Here is a 22,697-nt window from a genome sequence, read left to right as displayed (position 1 = left end):
AGGGCTGAAGCAGAATACATTTTCACTTGGACCTGTCTGCGGTAAGCAATTAAGGGGAAGGGATTGAGGAAGGATGATGTAGCACTAGTCTATAATGAACAGACTGTGCCTTTTCACTCCCAACGGAACCCACCGGAAATGAGACAATAAACTCGGAGCAACAAAGAGCACGGCAGCATCTTAGCACGTGGCACAAGAGCTCCGACTGTGCAGACAATCAGGCAGGGGGGTAAAGTGTTCCCTGGGTGGTGCTGTAATGACAGTGGTCCTTAGGAGACGGCCCAGTAGATTAGCTTCACTGCGGTTGTAGCCTACCGCACAGCGCTTAAAGACGGGCGTGGGTGGCAGCTTTGGGTGCCATTAAAGAATAAATTGGTTCAATGCAGTATTTAGGCGTAGGTTGCTGTGGCTTCGTCCAAAATGGATGCTTTTGATTCTTGTGAAACAGAATCCAGTGTTTGTCAAATACTCTCCCTTTTAGCGCCCTTTTTCACTCCTCCTGTAACTGGTGCAGGTGTCCAGGGACTGGACTGGAATGAGTCCCTTGTGTGGTGTGGATAACAGTGTTGGTGGTATTAGGAATAACGCATTAGCCCTGTTCAACTACAAAGACGGCACACACACACACATTTTTTCGGCCCACGTTGCAGAACTTTATGTTTGAGATCAGCCGATGCCATGGCACGGTTAACCCCAGCATGGAGGGACAAAGGAAATACAATGATAGAGGGTCTTGAGAAAGGGTGAAGCTTTGTGCTGAGAGACAGCTCAAGGATGTCCACTCGCTATAGTGTTTATCTATGTTACTTTTGATTTAAATCGTGGGTTAGTGTTGCATTCAATAGAGGAGATCGAACAAAGTGTTGAGAAGTAGGCATTATTCCTTATTTCTTTTCCATTTCCATAACAGATTGTCTGGATGCATGCAGCATAAACCTAAAAATACTGAAGGAGATTATGATTATATATTTTTTACGAATACTGGTACAGGCCCACAGAAAATGCGGCATCATCATGAACAAAGGATCCTCACAAAATAGGAGCAACTTCTTTGACATTTTCAGCCTATTTCAGTAAATGCAGCAGTACCCTACATCAGTTCAGATTTGCATATGGTCTACAGTAATCTATTAAAACATTGCATTTGATTACCCCAAAATCTGATCTTAATTAATTATATCCGACCTACATATGATTCATATTAAATTGAAAAAAGTTGTTCATGTAAGTGCAAGTTCAAGTTTATCATGTGGGAAAACTACTTCTATTTGAGTTATTTTAGCTATAATACTATCTATTTTAGCAGCTTAAAACCAGCTTAAAATTGCTGACCAAGCAAATCTTAAAATTAGAATAAGATACAATTAAATAAAACAAACAAAAATAAATAGGTTATAGTCATAATAATAATAATAATAATAATAATTCCTAAACCGTTTTCATGCAGAAGGTTCAACAAAATAATTCTTGTGCAGACAAGTGGCCATCAAGAGCCATTAAACATGACATCGTACATAGTCCCTTATTGTCTAGTCAGGCCATGTTCCTCCATGACAATGATAAAGCTATACGGAAGGGGATGGCTCATGGGATCATCAGTACCTCAGTTAAATTAGGAAACAATGTCTTCATGGCGATCACCTCTGACAGCTGACAATGACTATCAAGACCCTTTTCACTCCCTTGAAAGTATAAGGCACACGTTTGATGGATCAGATTGTTGACAGTACAGTTACTGTTGCCGTTTTTGGGAGATGAGAGCACCAAGGTGGATGACGACAATAACTATCCTACCTACAAAATGGTCTGACTTGGTGGACACAACCCTGTCGGGTGTTGGGCCTGCCATGCCATTTTCAGAAAAGGATTGTGACCGAGACTTGCACCTTGTTTTCACCATATCACCACCAAACCACTAGCCACGGGGCTAGTGCTAGATCACATGTGTGTAGCATCATTCAATTCTTGTAGATTCTGTGCTTTTGTAAGACTTCAAACCTTTTGAATGTTATTTTTATCAAAAATGCACCGTCAAACCTTTCGCTCATAATGACGCCACCTGCACATCAGGTCGACCCGCGAGTGGGGTCCCTACCCCGAGGTGGGGAAACACTCATCTGCCCTGAATATATTTGATCTAATGTGCACCGTGCATGTAGCGCTAAATGCAAGGGGATCAAGTTGCTCGTCTGGTGCTGGAGCTGGAGCTGCCTAATTCCATTTTCGGCCGGCATAAAGATATATAAATACTAAGGTTTCCGTTTACCAAGGAAGACCGTTTGACACAAAAGTGCTGCTAAAACTAATATGAGACTATGACACCGCCTCTTATATAAAGTGTTAAAATCCAACCATCCAGGTTTGCTGTAACTGAGGTAAGAGGACACAACGTAGTTCTGCATGCTGTTATTTGCATAATGCAAGCAATTACCATGGCAAGGCCAGAATCCAGCTGGACATGCAAATAGGTATGTACACCATTTTAAATCGTCAAACAAAAGTCGCCTTTTTTTTTTTCTTTTCCAAATATATAAACAACCGTTTTCCTTCGTTCAAAACGGCCCGTCGTCCATATCTGTCGAGATGGGCTCGGGCACGCAGACGAAACCGGGGCTCTTGATCCTCTTGGGCGTGGGCGTCTGCGGCAGCGACAGCCGTCTCTTCACCGACAGCAGTCTGAGGATCTCGCTCACTTGCAGCTCGAGCACCGAGAGCTGGCAACTGAGCATCTTAATGTCCCCCTTGATCTCCTGCTTGGTTTGGTGAAGCGTCGCGTGGAACAGCGCCTGCTCGCTCGCGGGCTGCGTGGCGAAGGAGTGCCTGAGCGCGCCCTCAGCGTCCAGCCCCGGGACTTGTCCGAACGGGCTGCGCTCCAGCGGGCTGCGCTCAAACGAACTCCGCGAGTCCCCGGCCCGGTCGATGCGCAGGTCGCTCTTTGTGATGCCGCTGTCGCACGACTCCGTCTTGTGCAGGGCACTCTTCTCTTCGTCGCCTTCCCCGGCGTCGCTGGAACCCCCCCTGCTGCCCGCGTGCCCGCGTGCCGGTTGAAGGCCCTTGCAGTCTGCACTCAGCTGGCCCATGGACTTGGATCCCTCGACACACTTCTCGTCGTCGCTCTGCTTTACCGGCTCGGGGGCCGGGGGGGCCGGCGCCACCGCCGCGGGGCTCCTGAACTTGGCCCAGCCGCGCCCAACACCCCCACCACCACCACCACCACCACCTCCTGCACTGCCGGGACGTTTAGGGCTGAGGATCTCTTTACCCTCCACGCCGCCCTTGTGTTTCATCTCCAACGCCTCTTGACCGCCAACCCGGTCCAACTTCTCCGGGTGAATCTGCAGATAGATATATAGATAGATAGATTGATAGATGAATACTTTATTGATCCCCAGGAGAAATTCAATGTCACAGTCGCTTGAACACGTCACACACGGCATACACATACAACATAAACAAAATGATGATGTAGGACCTGCAGTGAATTCTTTGTGCAGGAGAGGGTGACGGAGCCAGGGTCGGTGCTCCCGTTGCCATTGGCTGGGGGATCCTGCACGGAGGACTCAGAGGGACTTTGCAGGTAGAGGGCGGAGTCCCTTCGTGGCTCGGCGTTGGGCTCTAGCACGTTGCAGTTTTGTTGAGGGTACATGTGGATCTCTCCCGTGATTTGGATGTCCCGCTGACTCCGGAACTTCTGGAAGAGCTTGCGGACGGGATGGTCGTCGGGGATGGAGAGAGCGACCTGGTCCCTCTGGTGCTCCTTCTCCTTCTTCACGTCGGAGATCTTCCTGAAGATGATCTGTGGGAGCGGGAGAGAGATCCGTTATGTTCCGTTATGATCAATGATCCGTTATGATCAAGTGAACCATCACTATGTAATGCTACCTTTTGCAGTGTGGTCCCATCTACACAGTTGCTGACTGATACTAAATGATGTAGTAAATTGTAGTCAATTTGGAGTAAATTGTGTTAAATGTTTGATTCCTACAAAGCAGCTTTATGTAGAGGGAATGTTCGATAAATTAGATAAAACCAGAATTCCCATCTGGTAATAATAAAGTACCATCTTTAATATGGAGCTTTTTTGTGTGGACAATAATGCAGACGTTTCATATCTTTGCAATATCCTTCATCGAGAGCTAGTGGCCATAGGTGGAGGGAGATGTCCAACTGTTACAGGTGAAGCTAAAGTATCTGCTAACCGTGATCTTAGTCTACCTTGGAGTCTAAATCTAAACTTGCTGCATGCTGGTTTTCTCACTATCAATGCATAATTTACAACCTCATTTACTACCTCTTCCTCTCAAATACTCACGATATTACCACGTCTGCGTTTGTATTTCTCTTGTGTTGTTTTTCAAAGAGGCAGAGGTGGTGAATTTACTGCTGACTGCACCCTTTCTTCCATTCCCTGTTTGTTTTTAAGCAAAACACCCTCAATCTCAGAGACCCCATTTCTCAGCGTATCCAAACATAGGTCTAACTCAATCTATCAATATGTATATAAAGTGGGAATTTCAAATCTCCAATTGCTTAGAAATTTGTCGTGCATGTCGGGAGAAGTTGAAATGAACTCATCACATTTGATGACCGTTTCTATAACCGGGACCTTTTTTAAGCGGAAGGTAAATAACAAACGCTCAGATGAACGAATAACCAACGGGGGGGGGGGGGGGGGGGATGAGTTCTGACCCGCTTGCGTAGGTTGCAGGTGAGGATGAGGTGGCGGGAGAAGGAGCTGGCGAAGGCGGTGTAGAACTCGAGCACGCGCAGCAGGGCGTCCCGTCGGATCACGTGGAGGTCGCAGTAGGTGAGGGCGCGCACGTTGGCCGACGCTCGCGCCGGGCTCGTCTCCTTCCAGAACACGTCCCCGAACACGTCGCCTTTACCTGAAAACAACAAAACAACCCTTTGAAACAACATCGTAAGCGTTTTTTTTGGCGCTACTTTAGAGAGGAAACGGTAAGCTAAACGGGTGGTCTGCCTTTTTCGCGACGGGGAAGGGGGTCAGAGGGCCATAAACCGCATTGACCGTGTATGACCCACTCCCCTTGCCTCGATGTTGGGGGGGCTATCAGAGGTAATGAGCACTAAAGCATAGTTCCTTTGACTCCTCCATAGTCTGGACTTAATACTTTGAGTCACTGCGCGTGTTAGCGAAATGTCAAGGCAATTTCTTCGTTATTATGTCCACTGGAGCTACTCGATTTTTAAATGTTATGCTTATTGCCTTTTGACCAGCCTCATTATTTTTCACAGAGTTTTTACCTCCTAAAGTAGCTTATAAGTGCTTTTAGAAATAATACTGTATGTAATGCATTAGCAACCAATGCATTAGCAATGCAGCGAGCATCGCAAGATCAGATTTAATGGACAGCCGGGATCATAGAGGAGTCTGATATAGAGGGCGCCACTAACATGACGCCCTCTATATGACCTCTCCCAGCTAGATTCTCAGAACTCATGATAATATTAATAATAATAAATCAAACATTTAATACGCCTTTCATTGGGACCAATCTCAAAGTGCCATGATGATAATCTTCTAGGTATTCAAATGATTATCAAAGCATTTCTTCCTTGGGTCACCATAATATTCAACGACTGCGCCCTCCCACTGTGCTCGCTCGCCCCACACGTATGAGTATGAATCAGAACGTTACATAACTTCCCTTCAACCCATGCAGAGCGTTCTCCTTCTTGCCCCTTTAGCACTGGGATAAGCTATTGCGTACGTCCTGAAGATTCAGATACCGGTCGATGACCTTCTAGTACCTCACCAGATTTTCCATACAGAAGAGGTCTTGATTGACATGCAAGCACAAACAGTCATGGAACCGAACAATACTTCAAGAAAACCCAACCCGGGGTATAGCCACGATATTTCTAAATTGACGTTTTGCCTCTCCAGATTTCAGATAAGTTGTTTAATTCCAAATGAATCATTGTGCGTCAAAGGCGAGTTTGCTGGATTTGCTTCCTTTTAGCCGCTTCCATTGACTGGCAGAGTTACAGTAGCCTAGCACCTGTTTAGCAGGCTATCTGTGATCTGCACCACTGACAGGTAACCCTCCGCCCACCCAGCCAAAGCAGCTGATAATAACAGTGCTAGTGGCGCATAACATAATATAACGTAGCATCTTGACCCCTGCAGCATCTCGATTGGGGGGCGGCATTAGCTAAGGAGGTAGTTCAGGTTGGGCGACCGCCACGCACGGCTCACCCAAGATGGCGACCACCTCGTCGTCCTGGATGACCTCGAGTGACCCCGACACGACGAAGCACAGGGTGTCCACGCTCTCGCCGATGTGGAAGATGAGGTCGCCGGGCGCGCAGTGCGTGGTCTGGAACTCGACGGCCAGCGAGCGCAGGCAGCCGTCGCTGGCCAGCCGGAAGGCGGGGTGGTCGTTGAACACCTGGCGGTTCAGGTGGACGCAGATGTCCGCCCGCATATCTTTGGGACAAATGGAGAGAACCTGAGAGGGAGTCGACGGAGACAGGACAGATTAAGTGCTGTGATGAGGTTCATTAGGAGTAGGACACAGAACTATTACAACACGTGGAGCAAGTGGAGTGAGTATAGAGTACGCTATGCCCCGGGTCAACGCCACGGGAGACTCCCCGTGAACCTGAATGATAAATGGATGGTACAATCTGTAACCTTTGAGGCCTGTTGTAGCCCGTCTTTCCACGTCTGCCTGCCAAACTGCACATCCTGCACATCCTCTCTCTTTCCGTCTTTCTTATTTTTACGATCTCTTTTATGTTCTCTAGGTGAGAGGCAGCTCCAAGTCCCTTGCTCTGAGGTGCACCTTTGGACGTTGCATGGCAGCACGTGCCATGACGTGACGCTATGGGTTCATGGATGGGTCATGCTTATAACCCCCCCCTTCCCGCCGCCCCCCCTCCCCACCATGTACTGCAACTGCACCATCTGCATTTTGACACTGCACTCAACAAACCAATTGCACCATATGCTGAATATGCAGCATTAAACATATGTATAGATAGGATTATTATTACTATACAACAATAATAATAATCCTACTTTTATTAATATTAACTATATTAATATGAAATATGAATTAATGTTATTATTAAGTAGCAGTAGTAGTAGTAGTAGTAGTAGTAGTAAAAATACAGCAACAATACAAATCATAAAATACATGATTGTGGTTGTATACACACACACGCACACACCCGATTACGGCTCTGCATTCACCTTATCTGTGTCGATGCCCTTGGACATGGCCCACGTGGACACAATAAAGTCCATCACCCTCTCACTCAGGCCCCTGGGCACCTGGTAGAGCTTCAGGAAGTCCCGCACGTTGTTCAGCATCTCGTGGTAGCGGTTGGTGTTGGTGTACATCTGCTGGAAGATGGTGGTGACGTTTCCAAATATGGTCGCGTAGAGCAAGGCTGGAACAGAGGGAAAAGAGTGAATGGGTTTTTAAAGTGAGGCACAAGGCAGCATGGGGGTAATGGCTGGTGAAAGGTGTTGATAGATAGACAGATGGATGATACTGACTGTAAATCAGTGAGACAGAAGACACGATTATATACACAGGGGATAAGCTGTACATAACAGTACTCAGAAAATGCACTGCTGCACAATATAACATCAACAATACAAAAATAAAATAGAAAATAACAAGGAGAAGATACATAACCAATTAATCCAGGGAACATGAACATGTATATATTTTAAACCTAACGGATAAGACAAAATAATGCAGGCTCACAAGACACGGTTATAGTTGGCCAAAGTTCTTTATCCCAGGGGCATACGAACATGTATTTGCACTTACTTATAGGTACTTATTACATATGCATGTGGGCAACGACTCAAAGATGTTATAATGAGTACTTTGCATAGCTGAGAGTATTATTGTATCATGTTTTGCTGTACGCATATTTCTACAGTTCAACATATGCAAACAAACAGTTGTATAAAGCCTGATCCACATAAGACCATCCTATTTATAGCCACGTTCATGTTAAAAGCTGCAGTCAGCCGAGTCAATATTGCATGAGCGCTCTACACACTTTCACAAAGCCCCGCCTATTATTGTCTTTGATTTGAACCAAATCCACAGAGTGCTCCCACTCAATGCCCTCTAAATGGGGTTCGGCTGTAGGATGAATGAATCACAGCTTTTCCTTACAATATGACTGACTAAATATCACAATTCAATGCATGTGGATGTTGTAACAAGAATTTGCAGTATATGCATGCACACTCAAACACACACACACACATACAAACATAAAGTCACACACACACACACACACACACACACACACACACACACAGCCTCATCCTCTCATCTCAGCCTCATCCTCTCATCTCTTCCAGACGTCACCCTGGACACACACACACACACACACACACACACACACGAGACCAGACACACACACATAAAGTTAAAAACAAACACACGCACATCAAGTTAAACACACACACAAATGTACACGTGTGTGTTTACTAGAACCCACACACACACAAAGTTAAACAGACACATAAATACACACACACACACACACACACACACACACACACACACACACACGCGCACACACACAGTTCAACACATAACTATGCATGTGTGTGTGTTTACTCGTACCGACACACACTCCAAGGCTGTGGCCACAGCAGCCCTATACCCTAATTGAACATGTAGGCTCCATGTTCTCATGCCGGGGCGCCGGGATGCAGCGCTGCCACGACCCCAATGAGTCAGTTAGTGTCACTTATTCCGTGACGCGGCACCCAGTCAAGAGGAAGGAAGCCTCTCCAAGGCCTCTCCACGCTCCGCAGTGCGCGGAGGTTAGCCCGACGGATCCGACTTGATGGGTCAGGGGCCGTTTTCCTACACTCAAACCCCAGGGGCCAAACTATGGCTCCCTTTTTTTTTTCTTTTTTTTTACGACGCACTCCCCCCCGCTATCGCTCTCTCGCGGCGCATAATTACAGTATCTTTATCTCGGGCGATCGTTTGGGCTGTAACTGAAGCGTGCTCTGCTAGCGTATACGCAGCGGTGCCTTGCGGATCGGCGAATGCGATACCAGGGAAATGGGTGTTTACTTTGGGGCGGGTGGGGGCGGGGGGGTGGGGGGTGGGGGGTGGAGCTGGAGGCGAAGCTGTCAGCTGGTGTTGTCCTCATCCCTCTCATTGTCGGAAGTGGACAGAGTTGCAACTGGGGGAGCTGGGAGTGGGAGATTGACAAATGATGAAAACAGTGAAACGCACAGCGCTGTGGTGTTATCAGGTCCTGGTGCGGAGGTTTTTACGTTGAAACATTGATATAAATGTTTTATACAAGGACAAGGCAGCAGCTTCAAGGGAATTGTGTTACCGATAGGTTTGGGGGGGGAATTTTTTTTTGTAAATGTATGATTGGTGTACATTGCTTTTGCTTTGGTAGACATTTGCAATCGTCAGAGATGTGGACGTTATGGACAAAAACTATGTAGATACAACAAGCTTATCCTGTTCACTATACATCAAGCATTGCGTCTCCATTTGCATGTCCGTCGCCCACATGGTACATAATAAGAGTTGTCACACACATTGTGTAGCTAAGGCCACATTGTCCTAATTGCGCCGACCCCAGCACATCTTATGACTCTATTGATCACCAGAAGAGCTCAATATTTCTGGTTCCATGGAGCGGGGTGTTTGGGTTCCACCCCTAGATGAGCCTGACGATCTTTATGCTTTCTGACACGACCGGGGGGTCCACGCATTGTGACTTGACTTGTGTGCAGATTTGTGTGTTGAGTTGTGTTGAGGCGTTTGACAAGGTGATCCGGCCTGTCATTACAATACTCGTCAGAGAGAGAGAGACAGAGAGGACATCATTGTCAGAGCTGTCCATCTCCTGGCCCCCGCAGGAGTCTGCCGCTACAACTACATTCTGCTTAAAGAAGATAAATATGCAAAGTATAATATAAGTCTCCATATCTAATCCTACCTTATGACGGTAGTGAGCCCGTGAAGAGAGAGGGAGACATTATTGTGCCCTTCAGCAAGTCAGGTTGAAATAAACTAAAATATAAATTTGAGTGTGAAGCGCCATCAGTGTGACACTAGACCGGATTTATGCTGAGTGTGCACGTGCATGCTGTGTGTGTGTGTATGTGTGTAAATCCATATGTGTGTGTGCATGGGTGTGCCTGTGTGTATATTTGGAAAATCTTCATGCCCCATGAATGCGCTGATCTTTTCTTTATGAATAAGTCAATGTTGTTTGTCTTGCCCGTTCATATACGCTAGGAGATAATGGAGCTAATGCCCTCTTCATAAATCATTTATGTTGCTCATTACACTGCCCCTGTTGACGCTCCAGCTCTCGAGCCCTTAACATCTGCTCTCCGCCAAACTGAAAGAAGCCTTACTCCCTAGTTTCTGCAACAGTATACATATGTGCATCGCGTACCGCCAACATCTGGTTAAAGTCAGACATCCACACACAAATTCTCCCCCCTGCACCCTTCCTCAGACATATGTTCCCGATGTTCCCCTGAGAGAGAGTTCGCCCAGAGGGCTGATGGGCGCATTATCGCGTTCCCTCATGCACAATGATCATGCACCCAGATTGTCTACCCCCTTCCCTGCCTGTGAGCGTCTGCTGCCGGCGCATACAAGGGTGCACGGTTGGTTTGAAGTGCAATACAGAATGTATAGACTGGTAAGTACACAACAATGTGTTTGGGTTTGTTACTTGAGAGCTGCTGCTGCTGTTGTTGTTGTTGTTGTTGTTGTTGTTGTTGTTTTGGACGTTTAAAGTATGGTTAGAGTTGTGGGGATGTGTTTTGTTGTTAGGGGAGTTGCTCTGTTGAAATGCACACTTTGCAAGCTGAGTCTAAGAAGCTTGTGTGTGTGTGTGTGTGTGTGTGTGTGTGTGTGTGTGTGTGTGTGTGTGTGTGTGTGTGTGTGTGTGTGTGTGTGTGTGTGTGTGTGTGTGTGTGTGTGTGTGTGTGTGTGAGCATCTTGTTTGAATTGGCGATCTCTGTCCTGTCCCATCACTCAGGCTGGCACTAAGACAGGTGCTGATAAAGTTCCCTCCTGCTGACAAGTCAGAATCCAGCGACGTTACTCAAGCTCCACACAGCCGTTGAACAAGGTCAACTTCAATTGAAACTTCTTAGAACGGGGGTTATCGTGGCGTAAGAATGATGCATGACTAGGAGACACCCCTGGCCATGGAGGTGGTGGTAAAGACGTCGTAAATAAAAATATACAAACTTATAATTGGGCTGACGGTTCGGAAACTGCAGCCCAATTATTTTCTCCGAAAAGCTTTCACAAACCTTTTTTTCTTTTAACGAAAAACCGCTGTCGTATACATTCATAAAATCTCCATTTACATCAACTTCTTTTTTTTTGCGGGACACTAACCCGGATCAACCCGGGTCATCGACACAGGCGTCTACTCACATCCCACCATCATCATGGCCACGCTGAAGATCTTCTCGCCGTCGGTGGTGGGCGCGATGTTCCCGAAGCCGATGGTGGTCAGGCTGGTCATGGTGAAGTACAGCGAGCTGATGTACAGCGTCTCCTTGTTGGGCCCGCCCTCCCACCGGCCCGTGCCCGTCACGTTGTAGCGGTAGGGCGTGCCCATGCTCAGCGCCAGCTGGTACAGCCAGCTGTCCGTCTTGATGGCGTGCGTGTCGTGGTCGATGACCTCGTGGTCCCCGATGCTGTACCAGATGCAGGCCAGCCAGTGGGCGACCAGGCCGAAGACGCACACCAGCAGCACCAGCACGGCCGCGCCGTACTCCAGGTAGTGGTCCAGCTTGCGGGCCACGCGGCCCAGCCGGAGGAGGCGGATCACCTTCAGGGAGCTGAAGAGGCTGCTCAGGCCCTGGGGGGGGGCGGGGTAAGGGGGCGGGGGGGTGGTGGTGGTGGTGGTGGTGGTGGGGAGAGTGGGTTGGTTGTTGAGGTGGTGGTGGTGGTGGTGTTGGTTGGAAGAGTAGAGAGGTGGTGGTGGTGGTGGTGGGGAGAGTGGGTTGGTTGTTCAGGTGGTGGTGGTGGTGGTGGTGGTGGTGGGGAGAGTGGGTTGGTTGTTCAGGTGGTAGTGGTGGTGGTGGTGGTGGGGAGAGTGGGTTGGTTGTTCAGGTGGTGGTGGTGGTGGTGGTGGTGGTGGGGAGAGTGGGTTGGTTGTTCAGGTGGTGGTGGTGGTGGTGGTGGTGGTGGGGAAAGTGGGTTGGTTGTTCAGGTGGTGGTGGTGGTGGGGTGTGTGTGGGTTGGTGGTGGGGAGAGTGGGTTGGTGGTGGAGTTGATGGTGGTGAGGGAGAGTGGGTTGGTGGTGAGGGAGAGTGGGTTGGTGGTGGTGGTGGAGGAGTTGGTGGTGGTGGGGATTGGGGTGAAAGATTGAATTTACTACCTAAAAATATTTATTTCTAGTGTGTAAATAAATAAGTTCCCTTCAGCCCAAAATGTTATCTTGAGTTATTCCAACATTTATGTCTCTAACAAGCCTTTCGTTAGAGGCGATTACCTATGCTTCCTATATTTAGAGGTTTAAAAGAGCAAGTTAGCAAAGCATGTCCAGGAGAACTTTCATACCAGCCCTGGAGTCACCACTGAAACACATTAGGGTGTCACTTCATTTCTTACGGGTAGCATAGAGTCCTCGGGCCGTGTACTGTTCCTCGGGGCAGGGCTTGTGGCTGACGAGTTGACGTTCATGTATTCCTGCTGAAACACAGCGAAACGGTAAAATGAATACAGGTGCATTTCTGACACGGGGAGCGACGACGCCACATGCAACGATGTCGAAGCCACTTTCAAAACCGTCGCCCCCGCTGCAGAGCCCATCGGCCCAGCCGGGAGAGAGATATTCGCAATATTGCAGAAACAAAATTTTACTGTAGGCCCAAGAATAGTTATTATCTGCAGTGTTCACTTTTTCTAAGGTACCCTGTACATCTCAAATGGATCGACTCGCATTAGCCTGGAAGGATTTTATATATATTTTTTGCATTTATTTGACCCTACTAGAGGTCGTTTGCATCCATGGGATTGAAAACACGACGAAAATAAAAATGTATACGTATAGAAACTTATAGAAAACAGTTCACCCCATCCTCCTCATAACAACGGACCTCCTTGCCTAACTTCACCTCCTCATCATCATCAAACTGACCATGTGCCCTAATTTGAACTCTTCACCATAACGGACCCTGTGCCTTAACTTAACCTCTTCATAATATTTAAGGTCATGCCCTAACTTCACCTCTTCATCATAGTCACAGCTGACCTTGTTCCTTAACTTGACCTCATAATCATAACTCAGGTCCTCATCCCAGCTGCCTTAACTTAATCTTATCATCATAACTCAGGTCCTCATCCCAGCTGCCCTAACTTCACCTCTTCATCATCATCATCATCATCATCATCATCATCATCATCATCATCCTCCTCCTCCCAGCCTCCCCTCTCCCCCCTCCCTTTACCTCCTCGCCCTAACTCAGCTCCTCCTCCCAGCCTCCCCCCTCCCCCCTCCCCCTTTACCTCCTCGCCCTAACTCAGCTCCTCCTCCCAGCCTCCCCCCTCTCCCCCCTCCCCCTTTACCTCCTCGCCGTGCTCAAAGGCGTTGATGATGTCGTAGGGCAGGCAGGACAGCAGGTCGATGACGAACCAGGTCTTCAGGTAGTTCATGCGGATGTGGCGGGCGTCGGAGATGACCTCGCCGGACGGCCCCACGAAGGTGGTGTGGAAGTTGAGCACGATGTCCACCAGGAAGATGATGTCCACCACGCTGTCGGCCACCAGCCAGCCCAGGTTGGTGCTGGGCTTGTTGTGCTTGAAGGACACGTTGTAGGGCACCATGATGGCGGTGTAGAAGGTGAGGATGAGGATCACCCAGTCCCAGGTGGTCTTGAAGGTGCAGTAGTGCAGGATAATGTGAGGCGGGGTCTTGGGGGCCTCCTGTTTGTACGGTGGGAGGATGTCCGAGCCGAGCTGGAGGGCCTATCAGGGTTCAGCAAAAAAAAAGTCGGGGGACGGAAATGCAAATTTTTTATTTTTTTTTAAATTGTATTCTTATTTTTTTCAATATTGGTAGGGATGAAAGTCAAAGTCATGGTTACAGAATCGCATGCAGTCATGTTATGGTGGATAATCAATCAAACACAAACACTCACCTCGGCCAGTCTGGAGGTCTTGATCTCTGGGTTGCCCAGCGGGGTCAACTGTTGGGCGACGGTGCGGTTGTTGGTTAAAGCCCGAGTCAACCGGGCGATCTTGGTCCATCCTGCTGGAAGACACAAAGGACAACCGTATCTCAGGTTTACATAACATGATCCACGAGAAGAGATCATTCAGTTTGGTCTCTCCAAACCTCATATTTAAAACCAAACATTTGGTCATAAAATACCTCATGACCAAAAATATATTGGTGTATATATAAAATATATTAGACGTGAGCCAAGCACATTGTATTTGTGTCGCCCTTAATCACAGTTACAGTCTCAAAGGGCTTCACTTCAGGGCCACATTGTACAACACAATGTGTTTTTATTTTTTTTATTAACTCTTTCAGTTCTGCTCTTCCCAACCAGCCTTAACCCGTCCACGGCTGTGCTCCAGCAGGCCACTCTTTCCCTGCACTACACATCCTACCAGCTGTGCTATGAATAGCGGCAGTAGATCAGGAGGCAGAGCTACTGTAACCAGAAGGTTGCTAGCTCCAGTGTCGAGGTGTCCCTGAGCAAGGCACCTAACCTTAACCGCTCCCGACGAGCTGGCTGTCGCCGTGTATGGTTGACTCCGCCGTCAGTGTGTGTACGAATGGTTGTAAGACGCTAACCCTAAATATAATATGACTACCGTATTGACAACACAGCTCCATGGCCCCTCATCCACCCAACCCCCCCCCCCCCCCCCCCTCCCCTGTTAGTATGACTTAGGTTGGCGTTGTATGGCACTGGACATGCAAGACGTTAGTGGGCAGAGCGACACGATTCCCCCCTGAGGGGAAGCGACCCAACGCTGTACAGTGTAGACCCCCACGGAGGACAGTGTTCAGCCATCCACACACACAACACCTGGGCAGGGGTCGGTTTGATGGCAAGACCCTTCAAGGCCTGGCCACCAGTAGTAGTAGTAGTAGAAGACTACTGGGTATACTGGTCTATGGGGGGTTATTATGCGTCGCTGTGGACAGCTGAGTGAATGTAATGTAGTGTCTTCAATGTGCTATCAGCGTGAAGATGTAAATAGTACACTATAGTAGTACGATAACTTATTAATTAATGAGCCCTTATGGTGATGATATTTTCTATATGATAAGATAAGATCAATTGTATAAAGCCCAGATCGAAAAATGTGGGTGTCAGCGGAAATACACGACGGTAAAATAAGTAAAAAGATCACAATTTTTTTTTAAAGAACTACGAAGAAAAACGCACACAATCTCTACCTACAAAGGCATGAAAAATGGGTAAAAACCAGACGATGAATAGTCCATTCTAAAGCGCCTGGGACACAATGGATCATCGCTGTAAAGAAGAAAGAAGGGATGGCCGGGCGCCACACACCTCTTGTGGACTCCTCCTCCTCCTCCACCGGCTGCTTGAACAGGGTGATGTCCCGGAAGGAGCAGAGGAACAGCACCACCTTGTCGTTCTCGTTCCTGATGGGGGCCACCTGCATGTACAGCCATATAGGAGTCCCTGGAGGGGGGGGGGGGGGGGAACGCAAGACGGATGTAACAATGGACGCTCTTATGGACGTCACCGATGATGATGGTTGGTCTGAACTGTTGGTGGTGAAATAGTTGATGACGTGAAAGGGGAGGGTTTTAAACCAATCAGCTGTGTTGGTGATCAGCCATTTATAAGGCATTTTCCAATTCCTACTATATTTTCATGTTTGGATTTTTTCGTGGTCACAACCGTGTCCACCTCGATGCACGATGGACGGATCAGACTGCCAGTTGCCCCAGTCCACTGGGTGGGCTGGTAGACTGGTCTTCAGGTCATACATCTAAGCAGGAATTGCACCGCGGTGGTGAGATAGGGGCGGTTCAGCAGCGATATACTCACTGTTCTTTGCATACAGCAGGACTTCGACGAAGCTGGACTCATAGTTGTCGAAGGTCTGTCTGATCTTGTCTATGGTGCCTCTGTCGGTCAGCTCTCCATACATGAAGCTGTGTGCGTTAACGAGAGTAGGGTGGAGACATAAGATGGTACATACATAGGATGAAGGACTTTTATTTTACAAACAGGAAACAAGTCAAGTGGATGGAGAAGTCCATGTTGCGGTGGTGTGATGTGTACTCAGCAAATACGCCCATTGAATGCCAATGAAAGTTCAAAGTTTGCCTGAGCTTTATAGCTGCATTTACATAGACTGTAAACATCTGCTTCTATCAGCCTCTACAATGGCTTTGTACACAGTACAAAAAAAAGCCATTATTCATTCATTAAAGAATCTCTCTCTCTCTCTCTCTCTCTCTCTCTCTCTCTCTCTCTCTCTCTCTCTCTCTCTCTCTCTCTCTCTCTTTCTTTCTTTCTTTCTTTCTTTCTTTCTTTCTTTCTTTCTTTCTTTCTTTCTTTCTTTCTTTCTTTCTTTCTTTCTTTCTTTCTTTCTTTCTTTCTTTCTTTCTTTCTTTCTCTCTCTCTCTCTCTCTCTCTGATCCAGTACACATGCACAGTGTCTCTCTCTCTGATCCAGTATAGATACTTCTATGTGACGGTGTGTCCGCTCATACTTGCAAGTGCTGCTCTTGTGCATGACCTCTGCTCTGTGGTAGCCAGACAGCTTGCAGAAGCCATCGTTGCTGTACACCACCGGCCACTCAAGGATCTGAGCGTTCCCCAGCAGGAAGCTTGTTTCTGAAACAGAGAGCCAACAGGGAGGAAGATCTGAAGTGAATTGTTCCAACACCAACCACCAACCAACCACTCTCTGAAAGAAAACGCACATACACATTTGAGTTGATAACTCAGACTCATTGCTCGGGGGAACACTGCAGCAACACAACGGATAATATAGTAGTCCTATTCCAATTGGAAGAAATTGGAAAAGAAAAATAAGATTATAACACAAGTTATGCTTTGTACTGGATGATGTACCACACATTGTTTTTTTCTGATGGCTTTGATTTCAGTTTGATGACATTTAGAAATGTCCATCCATGATCCAAAGTTTGAATGCATATCCAAGGTTTTAAAATAATGTATGTTTTATCCCTCCTTGAAGGTTGCATTAGCTGGAAATCGAATTTACAGTGAGGGGGAAAGGGGGAATAAGTTGAAGAATCTATTGATAACATAGTTATGTTGGAGCCATAGGTGTGGAAGAATTGAAGCTATAGCTCAAACTGTGTGAAACGTTCTCTAATAATCTAATCTTTCTGGACGGTTTTTCAAACGCAAAGTGTACCTACACGTTCATTTCCATCCCTCCTAAATAAGTCATATACTTGGCAGAGCGGTTATGGCTTGTAGCCTACAATATTTCTGCAGATCTGGCATTAATATTTATAATTCATCATCTTTAAAGGCTTAATTTGTTTATATAAAATATTGACTTGCAAAACACAGTCTCCTTTCAGGCTCATCATTCTGCCAGTAATTCCTATTCTAGCAGCCAGCGCAACGTTATTATAGTCTTCACACACGCTCCTTAGATATTGTCGCATCCAGTTCTATATATAGGACACTTCACCGCATAGGATTGTATTGCGTCCATATAAATACTAAATCATTGCCACTGGAATAAACAAAATAATTACTGATATAATCAAATCGTTAGACAAGTGATATATATTAATTTGTGAACAATAAATCAACCTACAGTTGGTGTTCCCAAGTTGAATAAGTTGTTTAAAGGCTGCAAGTGTTCCTCAGCATAGACCGTGGAACTTGCGCGTTACTGAGTGAAGAAAATCTAAGATGCAGGGCTAATTATTTAAAAATACAGGACTATAGGCTCCACACATACTCAATAAGACCAACTTACCACTGGAGCGGCGGACGATATTCTCCAAAAAAGTGTTCTGAGGTGCCACCAGTCCTCGCTTTCCTCCATGCATTTTGATTTATTCGGACGATGATGTCGTTGCTCCTCTGTCCGTCTGCCCTGTGGTCGCCTGTAACATCTCCCTCCGCGATCTGTGTGTGCGCGATGAACTGGGACCTGCGTGTACCCACAACACGCTTCGATTGGTCAATTTACGCTCACCAGCCAGCGGCACAACAGAGACAACGCTTAAGAGAGCGTTGAGGAATGGAACCGCTCGTCTCTGCGTTCACCCCCTCGCTCTCCAGTGTAGTGTGTGATATAGGCTAAATCAACATTTGTTGGTGCACGCTGCCTCAAACGCACCGACTGATGCAGTTCTCTGTGGACGATCACTGACCCTGTTTATTTCTTTGTATATGTATATGTTGTTTTTTTGCAGGTGCGCCAAACGTGTATCATGTATACCCGTATGCAACATGACAATGAACATGTGTTGAACAAAAGTGTCACTTTTTTTTTTAAATAGCCTACGAAAGACAAGAATGACGATGAATAGAAATGACAACCAAAACGGTGGCAGGCGCAACAGGAGAAGAGCGCCGTCGTTGCCGTGCATAAAGTTAGCAGCCTCAAGTAGATTATGCATTGATTCAGCATGCGATTTACATCTGATTAAAGCCTAAAACAAACACGTGTTTAATTCCACCTCTACCCTCTAGAGGGCGCGCGTCATCAAACCGCAGACTGCGGCTGCGCCAGAAGAAGACGATAGGAAGAGGGGGGGGGAAAGAACGGGAAGCGGCAGGAAGACCATCACGAAGACGACGGCTGTTTGACGCAGTTCAGGGTTTGACGCTAATTCGCACGGCAATGATTAACTTCTCTGAACTTTGGAAGCCGGTGATCAACAAACTCTTGCCGCGTTCAACCTCCCGGTGACATCCAGTCCGCTACGTTTAAAAGTCAGATAACCGATCGCCGACCGCACAGCGCGGTCTGCACAGAAACCCCTGGATGGTTTCCCGAATATCTCGTGATCGGCTTAATGTGAGTGTGATATTGCATCTGTGAATGATGCTCCGTTGTGTTGGCACTGAGATCCGGAGAAGCAGTGACTGATCCCCGTGTGCAGCCTACTTTAATTCGGTCGGGCTTTCACGGAGTCACAGGGCGCGTTACGCGGACGATGGGGGTGGATTGCATGTCGAAGTAGACTGGTACGTTTTATACACACCCACCGCTTAAATCCTTAAAACATGGCCTTCGGAGCGATGTTTATCCGCCTATGCAACTACCTCCAAGACCCGAGCCTTGTGGCAGGGTTTCAGAAGCTGTGCGGCGTTCAGGGGACCTTCTCGGAGAAAGCGAGCCATTCGGGGAACAAACTTTCAAGTGGTGAGTGTGCGAACGATGATGGGGCAACACGGGAATATCCCAGGCAAAGAAACCACTCATCCCCAGGGTCGGACACGGACACGAAGGAAAACCTGTCCAGGGGCTTGGGGAACGGGTCAGCGGCACCGCGGTCAAGGGAAGACGGGGATGAGGTGCAGGCCGCCGGCTGCGGGGCTGCAGCAGATACCGCGAGAGCCAAGCCGCTCCGGAAGAACTCTCTGACCGGGGATGTTGGCAACGAGTTCATCATCAACAACAAGTTTCTGTTCTATCTGTTCACGTTTGGGACCGAGCTGGGGAACGAGATGTTTTTCATCGTCTTTTTCCCCTTCGTCTTCTGGAACATCGACACCCTGGTCAGTCGGAGGCTTATTATTGTTTGGGCCTGGAACCTCTTCATCGGACAGTCGACCAAAGATCTGGTTCGCTGGTCGCGGCCAGCATCCCCACCTGTGGTGAAGGTGGAGATGTTTTACAACTCCGAGTACAGCATGCCGTCCACGCATGCAATGACCGGGACGGCTATGTCGTTCTCTCTGTTCATGCTGTCATATGGACGTTGGGAGGTAAGCATACCCATCGCTTGACTGGACTCATTCATTCTTATGCATTAAGGTTGTCGGTGTCAGATTATGTTTGTATAGTCGCTGCTGCTGCAGCACAACTGGCAAGACTTTGGCATTTAGAGTCTTGAATGACTATGAAGTGCATCCTTAGCTGGCTGGCAGGGGAAGAGGAAGCATCTGTGCATGAGTCAATCTCCGATTGCACAGGGAAATCTACAGAGCAATTCTAGTCAATCATGTATTAATAAATATGTCTCTACACAGCAATTCGCCCCAGGTGATCTGCATATAATTCGGCTTGTCTTTCACACTGACTGCCTTTATTAGCAACTCAAAAGCTTTGTTATTGTACATTTTTAGCTCCTTATTAGTTCTGTTATCGTGCTTTAGCTACTCCGTATCTGTGTTTCTGTGCATAAAACCAACTAATCTTGTGTCTCTGGACGCTCAGTATTCTTTCAGCTTTGGCCTGACGGCCGCCCTCAGCTGGAGTCTGCTGGTTTGTGTGAGCAGAGTCTACATGGGGATGCATTCTGTACTGGTGAGCATTTCTATCAACCCACTGATGACTAATCACTTGAACTGTCACCACTGCCCTCTAGCGGCGTCAAGAAGAATTGCAACGACTGTCGATTCGATTTAAGAAATGTGGTTAAAAATCGTTTAGCTGCACTTTCGACACAACAACCCACGCCGCCGGCACGAATATGAGCCCCGCGATAACAAAGACATTCTGAGGGCTCATATCTCCTTCTTATCTCGGCAATTAGTTTCTCCTTATGGCAAAAAACATGAAAATATGGTCAGTGAGTTCTCCCTCGAGCCGTAAATCAATCCCATTCTCCAGATAAGCTCTTGAAACAGCCTGGGCTTGACGTCGAGTCGATCGAGTCAGTGCGCCTAAACGCCACGGAATCACATTCCTAAACAAAACCAGGCTAACACAACAGGACACCCGCCCCCCCCCCCCCGCCCTCTCTAACCCCCTGAGTTTCCTTCCTTCCCCGCAGGAAGTGATCACGGGCTTCCTCTACAGCCTCCTCATCCTGGCGGCCATGCAGCCCATGCTGGACGCCATCGACGGCTTCTACGCCACCAGCCCCTCCGCTCCGCTCGCCATCGTGCTGTCCCACGTGGGCATGGGCCTGCTGGCCTTCAGCCTGGACTCTTGGAGCACGTCGCGGGGCGACACGGCCCAGGCGCTGGGCACCGGCGTGGGCACCGCGCTGGGCACCCACGCCAACCACCGGCTGGGGCTGCTGACCGACCCGCCGCTGTCCGCCCTGCCCCTGGCGGTGCCCTCGGTGGGGGTGGGCCTGGTGGGGCGCTCCCTGGCGCGCTTCGTCCTGGGCGTGGCGGTGCTGCTGGTGTGCCGCATGGCCATGAAGGCGGTGACCATCCCGGCGCTGTGCCGGGTGTTCGGGATGCCGACGGGGGACGTGCGGCGCGCCCGGCAGTACATGAGGGTGGAGCTGCCGTACCGGTACATCGTGTACAGCGCGGTGGGGTTCTGCTGCGTGTGCGTGGTGCCGTTCGTCTTCAGCCTGGTCCACCTGGCCTGAGGGTCCAGACCAAAACCGTGCGACCCCCTAGTGGTCTCTGGACGTTGGGGTGGGGAGGAATGGGGTGGGTGGGGGGGGGCGGGGAAGTCAACGACTTTCGTACAGGTTGTCTTCAATTCCTTCCCTTTTGTCGTTTCGGGTGCAATCATTTCACAGAAGATTTTATTCCTGATGACCTTTAGCTCAGCCAAACCAAACCGTGTGACCTTAGTGGTCTCTCTGGACGTTGGGGGTGGGGAGAGGGATTAATACCACTGCTGGGGTAGTGAGTACCCGCACCACACAAACATAACACGTTTCTGTACCAAGAATAACAGTGTTTGGTTCCCGTTTGACCCGAATGGGACGCTGCCTTTGTCACGGAGAGTCCTTTCCGTGGCTGACGAATCTCTTGCCTCGACAAACGAGCAGGAATAAGCCTCTTTGTATTATTGTTCCGTGGTTATGCTTACGAGTAAGGGACATGTTCATACAGTATCTTAACATGCCAGAATGTATATCAGACAATATCCCCCAGAAGTCCAGAGAATGAGCAAATGGAACGAGTGCAATCTGGCTCATTGCTTTGGATATGTGCAGTTATTACAGAGATAATCTTTTGGCACATTGAACCTAAATAGCATTGGGTTCATGTAGCGGACATGTACCTACCTTCTATCAATAGGTCTAACCTTTGTATTCCTCTGATAAGAGATACAGATTTGCCATTCATCCTCTCACAAGGATTCAGCACCCCCCTATTGCATTAACAGTGCTCTTTGAGTCGTACAAGTATACTACCTAATGGCTTTTATTGGAGTCAGCATCGCTTTAATGCTTTAAATGCCTATTTGCTGTGATCATGTATTATTTCTTTGCTTGTTTTGATTTGTTTTGTTTCGCTAATATATATTATTTAACTATGCTGCACTAATGACTAATTGCAATATCAATTGTGTACAAAGTATATCAAAAATTAATTTTAATGGTTTTAATTTACATTCAGAAATCCGAATCAACTAAACCTTTTTCAGGCATTAACCTGAATAACGTAATTTTTATACCCATTTGTTTTCCTGGTGATGACAATGGAATGCATTGTCGGAAGAAAATAAAGTGCTTTCTTTCGGAGACTGGCGTCGCATTCTTTCCTTCCAAGACCATTGAGCTGGGGGACTTTTACTCTGAAAATATACACGTCTCAATATCGC

General features: G+C 47.8%; 2 protein-coding genes across 2 annotated transcripts; one reads left to right on the top strand and one right to left on the bottom strand.

Moving 5' to 3' along the window:
• Positions 1–2,552: 2,552 nt before the first annotated feature.
• Positions 2,553–18,054, bottom strand: LOC311364233 (voltage-gated delayed rectifier potassium channel KCNH5-like; the record flags this gene model as incomplete). The annotated part of the gene is made up of 12 exons (XM_084484237.1): positions 2,553–3,335; positions 3,473–3,796; positions 4,690–4,886; positions 6,221–6,473; positions 7,220–7,419; positions 11,442–11,871; positions 13,584–13,982; positions 14,156–14,268; positions 15,551–15,685; positions 16,058–16,164; positions 16,729–16,852; positions 17,982–18,054. 12 exons carry the CDS (start codon positions 18,052–18,054, stop codon positions 2,553–2,555), a joined length of 3,138 nt encoding a protein of 1,045 aa, XP_084340363.1.
• Positions 18,055–18,784: 730 nt separating this feature from the next.
• Positions 18,785–22,617, top strand: sgpp1a (sphingosine-1-phosphate phosphatase 1a). Its single transcript, XM_084483661.1, has 3 exons — positions 18,785–19,945; positions 20,397–20,486; positions 20,956–22,617. The coding sequence occupies exons 1-3, from the start codon at positions 19,241–19,243 to the stop codon at positions 21,505–21,507; spliced, it is 1,347 nt and encodes a 448-aa protein (XP_084339787.1). The 5' UTR covers positions 18,785–19,240; the 3' UTR covers positions 21,508–22,617.
• The last annotated feature ends 80 nt before the right edge of the window (positions 22,618–22,697 follow it).

The sequence above is a fragment of the Micromesistius poutassou genome (genome assembly GCF_964030765.1).
Source record: "Micromesistius poutassou genome assembly, chromosome: 19".
Lineage (NCBI taxonomy): Eukaryota > Metazoa > Chordata > Actinopteri > Gadiformes > Gadidae > Micromesistius > Micromesistius poutassou.
Note: the sequence above shows the minus strand (reverse complement) of the source record. Positions and strands in the feature narration are given on the sequence as shown.

What these genes read in the sequence shown, in the direction of transcription:
- sgpp1a (XM_084483661.1), top strand. Translation starts at nt 19,241, where the DNA reads ATGGCCTTCGGAGCGATGTTTATCCGCCTATGCAACTACCTCCAAGAC. An exon ending in TGTCATATGGACGTTGGGAG is followed by an intron (nt 19,946 to 20,396) that starts GTAAGCATACCC and finishes CTGGACGCTCAG; the next exon opens with TATTCTTTCAGCTTTGGCCT. An exon ending in TGGGGATGCATTCTGTACTG is followed by an intron (nt 20,487 to 20,955) that starts GTGAGCATTTCT and finishes CCTTCCCCGCAG; the next exon opens with GAAGTGATCACGGGCTTCCT.